Below are 7,307 nucleotides of genomic sequence, written 5' to 3'. Positions count from 1 at the left end.
TCACCGCACAGCAGCACAGACAAGGGCGATGAAGAGCAGCAGCAGGGGCGTGCGCACCCACACAGTGGTGACATCGCTGCCGTCCGGACCGACAAAATTCTGCAACAAAGCGGCAATATTTTCTGTACTTTCGTTTGCACTTTCGTCTCTGGTCGGTTGGAGCGGATTCGTGCCGGTAACGGTGCTGGTGCCTTCGCCATTGGCGTCGGATTCGCTGTCACCCTCATTACTGTTGTGGGAAGCTTCATTGGCTGCGCCGTCGCCGGATGGAGAAGAGGACGGCCGTCCGGAAGCTTCGGGTGCCGATGCCACGTGTTCATTCGCGTCTGTAGACGTCAGCGGGCTGGCGGCGATGTTTTCGCTTGGTCTTTGAGCAGAGCCGCCTTCGTCTGTGTGCTCAGGCGACTCCTCCTCGACGGTGATGTTTTCGCTCAGCATTGGGGCAGGGCCGTCCTCGGCTGTTTGTTCAGGCAACTTCTTCTGCGGTGCCTCAGTTGCCTCCCTCGGCGGACTGACGACGCCGCTCTGTGCCTGGCCAACAACCGGCGTTGTCGGTGCAGCCGCCATAGCTGCCGGGGCCGCTTTTCCAGCCTGCGGTTGCGACTGAAGCTGTTGCGCGCCATCAGTGGCCTCCCGATCATTGTTTTGTGCCGTCGCCGAGCTGCTGCTACTTAAATTCTCGTACGTCGCAAATTCTATCTCGAACAAAAATTCTACCCGGCCACTGGGAGGACGGCAGAATTCTTTCGCTCTCCTTTTCGAATATTCGTAGAAGTCCCCACCGGCAACGCACACCCGTGCACGCTCATCATTGTCTTGATCGACTTCTCCAGGCTTCTTAGGGCACTTTTTCCATTCCTCCTCGCCTCGAAGACGCCAACTCAACTTACCGTCAGTCCCGGGACACGAAAAAGCCACAAACACAAAGGTTTTTGCCGGCACAGCAGTCCCGCAGACGGACAAGCAGCAGCAGCAGCACAAGAGCGCGAGGATCAGCAGGTCGCACATCACGCGGCGCCGCAAAGTCACCATCATCATTCGTCGTAGAGTCGCTCGACTTTGTGAGACAATCTACACAGTGGGGCAAGGACAACGACAAGAAGAGGGGGAGAGGAATACATGTGCCGCACTACAGGGACACACACACAGAGACGGCCGTGAAGCAGAACCCAGCACCCCACACACACCCAAAAGGGGAAGGAGGAGAACAGTGTAGCCCCTAGGCTCCGGTGGATGTAACTGCAGTTCTGGGAACCGGGAAGGGGTGCGCATTCCTCATGGAGGGCACGCACCCACAATGAGTTGCCGACCCCACAGGAGATATGCAAGCAGAAGTGATGGTGGGTGGGCGTTCGGTATGCGGCGTGTCTCACGGAAAAAAGAAAAGCAACGCGAGGGACAATTAAAAATCCCCACATTTGTCCAACAGCGGAGCCACTCCTGCACACACCGCCACATCCGCCGCACCGCCGCGAATCACCGTCCTCCCACAAGACTCTCGCAAATGCACTGCACGCACGCACCCTCTCCTCCCAGTAACCAAAGAGAACGCACAATCCAAACCCCCTGTGAAGAAAAAAACAAAAAAATGACAGCACTGTCATGACAACAAACTGAAGTGACGACAACGAGGTGCGGCCGCAGCAGCCCGCACCCTTTCCGCAACGCATGGCTCCTCTCCCTCCCCTTCCCTCGCTTCTTACCCCATGGCCGCCATGAAGAGGTCCTTCGCGGATCGCCTGCCGGAGTTCGCCGGCACCCACGATTGAAGGCAATGGACAACGTGACGGCGGAGCCGCAGTGCACTCATTTGCCGCGCAAGCGTGTCGCTCGCCGTCATGATCGCCGCAACCCCCCTCGCAGCGCCGCGCCAAAGCCACCAAAAATTTCCACCCTCGCACCCGTAGGAACGCAACTGCCTCGCGAGCCTCATCAGGGCCGGTGCAGGGGGAGGCGCCCGCCACAAGGCTCTATCAGCACCCCCCGCGCCACCGCCCGCCTGCGCCGCCCTCACCGCCTCGTCACACCAGCGATGCAAGGCGTCCTTCTGGAGAAGATGCTCCCGCAGTAGCACGCCAACACTGCCGTCCGTCAGCCGCACCGCGCAGTGATTTCCCCCTGCAGACGGCACCGCAACTCGCTGAACTCGACGTGAATCTCCAGATCTCTAGTCTCAGCGTAGTCCCTCAGTGTGTAGAGGAAGCAGCGCAGTCCCACAATTTCCTCCGCAAAGCAACGCCACCTGCCGCGCCAACGCCTCTCCAATAAAAGACGATTGTACGCGAGTGGGTAGCGCTCCGCAATCGTCTGCTGCAGGCGCGCGGAGGACACGGAGCAGAGCAGCTCCACCGACGACCCGGCGTGACGCATTGCCATGAACCCCTGCATCACCTGCTGCGCCAGCGCTTCCTCCGTCACGGCCGGTCCGTCCGCGGGTGGCAGCGTCAAAGGGAATCGCACCGGAACATTCGACTGGGCCGCCGGCAGGATCTTGAGTATATCAACAATAATAATCCAACAAGATAGAAATAAGAAGGGATAGATAGAATATAAGTAGATTCACAATATCCTCAAAGTTTAATACCATGTAAGTGTAGTTTTATATCATCCGTAAGCCACCATCGTGGCCCGCTAATTCTGTTCGAATGGGATATATATATATTACCTAACAAGTGGCAGACTTTGGGGTCCTCCAGCCACAAGACACCGCCGCTCCCCTTCGCAAGTTCCACCCCTTCGCCAAGTCCTGAAGTGTAAACACACGACCGCGCGACATGCCGTCTGCGGGTTTCCCACAGATCGTCCGTATGCAAAGGATGCCTGTATTCCGCGAGAGTCAACAAACTCATATGTCCGTTGCAGCTCCCACGTCATGGTGTGTGATTTTAAGCTGCCTTTATTTTCCTCCCTTGAAACAGAGTGTTGTCCACCCAAACGTCCATGGTGGATGGCAAGATGGCGATAAAAAGCCGATAAGGCTAAGCGTACCGCGCGCGCCTCGGTCTGCATGATAAGAAAAGGTCTCTTCCCCCATTTCCCTCCGGCAATTTCAACGTCGCCGGAGCTGGAATAAAAACGGCTCCTCATCCCTGGAGCGATGCATCCGTGATGATGGCGGCCGATGCCTTTTCCGTGGGCTTGATGATTCGCTTGCAATTATATTCTCGATGATGTGTCGCAATCTCTCGCCCAAACCAATCGCTGACGGCGGAACGTTCTTCGGGGATGTCTCCAGCACAATCCCCCGGTTAACTGCGGATAATCGTCGTCGCACTGCCTTGAAAAAGTGGCAGACACATAAACGCGTGCCCAAAATGGCTGCCGCGGGCAAAAAACCGTGACGCCATAACCTCCATTTCCGCGATGGTTAAAGAATTGAGCGCCGGCATGGCGCATACAGACCGGACAAACTTGTCACTCAGTGACACCGCCCGGTGAGTGTGATCAAACTGCACCCCCAGAAAGGTGTACTGCGCAGCGCCCGATTCGCGATCCTCCCTGTCATGGCGTGACAACTGTCCGCATTACGAAGCACTTGGGCTTCCCACAATGTCAAATCGCTTTTCGACCCTGCAATGCGTATATTATCGATCCAAACGTCGATATGCACCAATGGAGGTGCGGCCCAGAGGCGGTGAACCACCGTCGTCACCCCCGCAATTCCCGAAGCAATAATAATCTGGAGAATTTCTGGGTTGACCTTGTATCCCATTGGGAGCCGTGTAAGCTCCACCAGCGTGCCGTCCTCCACGCGGCATCGAAAGTGATGCCGAGTCTCCTGCGGTAAAGAGACTTGAAAAAAAGGATGCCTTTAATTCCAGTCAGGAAGCGGCCTCAGCCATCACAGGTGACAAATAATGGGAAATGTGTAAAAGAGGAGCATGAGCCTCATAAGGGTCGTCTCTGTTCTTGTCGCGCGGCCACGCGATCCATCGTCGTCGCAAATCGGTGTTTTCTCCTCCACAACCGAAAAAGGTATTATCCATCCGCCTGTTGTTGTAGACGAAGCGTCCTCGATAATTCCCGCTTCCTTCAATAATTGCGCGTCAGCAACTGGAATCCTCCGTGAGCCTTCGCGCGCCTTACCGGAGGAAGACGGAGGGAAAGGGGACCGCCCGACGAGTCCCCATACTTGCATGAGTCCCTCCAAGGTAGCCGGGTTCAACCGGCTCTTGACCCACTCTAGATTCAACACGGGCACGTTGACTTGCTGCTGTGGCGGGATAGTTCGTTCACCTTGTGGAGTGGCGAGACGCATCCTTTCCGCGCCTCTCGTTATTGTAGCAGCATAATGATAAAAATCATGGAAAAAACGTTCCTCCGCTGTCAGCCAGGGTTCCTGCCCTTCCGCAGTGTCTCCCTTCACATCAATGCGACCAGCAACGACACCTGGGTCAGCATTGTGGTGTAATTCACCAAATATCGAACTGTGTTATGGGGAAGGTCAAACGGGTCGACGTGCTTCGCCAACTGCGAGATCACGTGTGGGGCCAAATTGTGCGTCTCCACGATTTGAGCAGCGTACTGCAGCGCACCGCGTTTTATGGAATGCGCTGTCTCATTCCAAGGGGCCAGAGCTCGTTCGACTTTGGCAGTCGTCAGATTCGTGAGCTTTTCGTTTTCTTGAAGTGTCCTGAATAGCTTTATAGTGTCAAACTCATCCTGCCCTCGTATCCTGGCGGACCGCGAGGCGCGCTGGGGATCCGCCCTCGCCGTCTTCGGCGCCACGGACCAATCCAAAATTATGGTCCCGTCCGGCTCCATTGCGAAATTGTTAAGTGTCAAGGCCGCAATCCCGGAACGACAACTCGCCGTTATCCACGCAAGTCGTAAAACAACACGTTCCCTCCAATCGGTTCGGCTGCGGACAAATTGACCCATCCCTTCCGTTGTCGATGAGCGCACCTGCTTTGTTTCCGATCGCGCCGCAATTTTTGGTAACCCCAGAATCATCATGTCCAGCGGGGTTCGATACATTTGCAAAATGGACCGCCGGCATCCTGGCGTGCTGCGGTCGGATCGATGGCGCCACATCTCATATTGCCATCAAAATGACCGCGCAGCTCTCCTCGTTGATCGGCTGCGCGTGCGTGCGGCAAGAACTTGTGAATTGCCCCGCTAGTGACATTCTCAGCTCCTACTTTGACGGCGCCCGCATTTCTCAAGCCAACTCGTTCGCCCTCCTCATGTGGCTGGCACAGAGCGAAGATATCGGTGATTCGCGGTACTACAGTCGAGCGTCGTTGGCGGATAAGCTCCTTTTCCCTTCTCGTCGATTGCGTCGGGCAATTTGAAGGATCGGATGGAACGTCGGCGGTGCGGTGCGAAGTCTGCGGATTGGTGGTGGGTGGTGGAATGAATGTGGCCGCCGTCGTCCGCCTTCATAAGCGGCGGGCAGCCCCTTTGCCGTTTTTTGACGTTCGTTTGTAGTTCGGAAAACCCCTTTTGGGGCGCACGTTGAATGTAGATGCGTAGTTTCCATAATTGTGACACAGTTGGCATCGCAACGATCGCTGTTGTTGCGGTCGGGTTCCCCGTCGATCCATTAGAAGCCGAGCCACCCTCGCGAAGGTGTCGTCCTCATAAAAAGCCGTATGAAAGCGGGCACGCAGCTTTTTGGGTCGGCACACTGGGGTCGGATTGAATCGTGATCTGCATCCGGAAGACCCGCGGTATAATCCTGCCCGAGTCCATGAACTTCTTGTTGGGCCCCCGATACAACTGCAACGCGCGCATCCACGAAACCAGAATGTCAAAGGCAATTTGGGCGTGAGCGTTCCCTTTCGTGCCAGTAATCGTAAGCGCCCCGGATTTCAAATAAAATTCCAAGGATGCCTTCATTCCAAATTCGCGGGACCCAAGTGGTGACGCCAAATTCAAGGAAACCCGGATCCTCTTCATTTGAGCCGGAAACTTCTTCTGAAAGTGAGGATCGGAAGGGCAATGTCACGGGGTGAGGGGAAATGTGGTCGCCCCACATTGCCCAATGACACATGAGTATTGACCCGCCGTCGTCCTCCCGTGAAAATGGGTTGGGGAATTGTGGATGCAGCCGCGCACCCGGCCATCAAACGCTCGTGGTGGGACGGTGTCGTTGCGCCATCTTCGGATCCGTGCGCGGGTGCATCTGGCGGCCCTCTCCTGGAAGAGGGAACTCCTCGCCGTGCGGGCGAATCGGTGTTTCCAAGGCACTGATGCGTGCCTCTCTTTCCCGGAGTTGCGCCTGGAGTTGGGCAGGGGTTGTCTCCAAATGACGTTCGCGCCCCGCAAGCGCCGATTCTCGTCGCGCAATAAAACCGTCCGCCACCGCAGTGTTGGACGCACGTGCCAAAAAGTGTTTTTTTCGCTTCCTCCATCTGGTGTTGAATCTGCGCGCTTCGATTCCACAAGTCGGCGATGGCGCAGTCCGAGTTTAATCTCTGCCTTTCAGCAATGATAAGCCCTTTCTGGACCCCCAACTCCCGGGCCGCGCCCGCACTATGGACAGGAGCACTTGGCTCTCGAAATTTGGTACTTGAGGTGCCCGGAGATTCGCAACATGTGTCCCGTAAGGCTCGAATCCACCCAGGGGGGTTGGTGGTAGATCCCGAAATCAATTGTAAAGCCATGTATGGTAGCACTGACAGCCATCATTGATTCCGACGGCCATGGTTTCATCCATTTAGGTGAGTTGCACTTGTGTATTTCGCCATGTTGGCGTACCAATTCCTTTGTATGACTACCAATGAAGGCTCCATTCCGTTGCCGTGTAAAAAAAAGAAACCCAATCGCCATTTCTTTTATATATAAACAATGCAAAAAACAGTTTTGGCTGTAAATAAATAAACAAATAAATAAATAAATAATAATAATAATAATAATAATAATAATAATAATAATAATAATAATAATAATAATAATAATAAAACCGAATTGACCTACCGTTACAATTTCCCTAATCCCTATTTACTCACAGTCAATCAAAGAATCATAAATGAAAGGGAAAAAGAAAAAAGGTTCATGGAGAGTTCGCTTCATCAGGATATATATATATATATATGTATATGTATGTTAAATTAAATAGCCAGCTAGCCACACTAACATTCTCTTCAAAATCTCCTAATCAAATGCGTGATTTCTTTTTCCTTTTTTTTTTTCTCTTTTATTCTTCTTCTTCTTCTTCTTCTTCCTTCATTTTGTCCGTCTTTCATTTCTTATTAATTAATAAATTAATTATTAATTTTTACTTCCGGTTTCGTTCCGTCATCATTCCTTTTTTTTTTTTAAATAAATAAAAATGATTATTTCAATTTTATGCCAACATGCAA

The 7,307-nt window shown here is 53.5% G+C and overlaps 1 protein-coding gene and 1 pseudogene across 1 annotated transcript, besides 11 other annotated features; both read right to left on the bottom strand.

Annotated features, from left to right (window-relative positions):
- On the bottom strand, positions 1-1,038 carry Tc00.1047053509147.40 (mucin-like glycoprotein, putative; the record flags this gene model as incomplete). The annotated part of the gene is made up of 1 exon (XM_801202.1): positions 1-1,038. One exon carries the CDS (start codon positions 1,036-1,038, stop codon positions 1-3), a length of 1,038 nt encoding a protein of 345 aa, XP_806295.1.
- Positions 1-2,086: part of a sequence feature (areas not merged during assembly with more than two copies in the genome that could not be assigned to a particular haplotype) that runs on past the window's edge.
- Positions 1,708-2,466, bottom strand: Tc00.1047053509147.21 (annotated as a pseudogene).
- Positions 2,087-3,230: a sequence feature (haploid, Esmeraldo-like haplotype).
- Positions 2,608-2,713: a mobile genetic element.
- Positions 2,608-6,815: a mobile genetic element.
- Positions 3,231-7,307: a sequence feature (areas not merged during assembly with more than two copies in the genome that could not be assigned to a particular haplotype).
- Positions 6,815-6,838: a microsatellite.
- Positions 6,841-6,905: a microsatellite.
- Positions 7,022-7,049: a microsatellite.
- Positions 7,116-7,168: a sequence feature (GA-rich).
- Positions 7,194-7,225: a sequence feature (AT_rich).
- Positions 7,253-7,295: a sequence feature (AT_rich).

This window comes from Trypanosoma cruzi, genomic scaffold (assembly GCF_000209065.1).
Source record: "Trypanosoma cruzi strain CL Brener 1047053517155 genomic scaffold, whole genome shotgun sequence".
Lineage (NCBI taxonomy): Eukaryota > Euglenozoa > Kinetoplastea > Trypanosomatida > Trypanosomatidae > Trypanosoma > Trypanosoma cruzi.
This window is presented reverse-complemented; position numbering and strand designations above follow the sequence as displayed.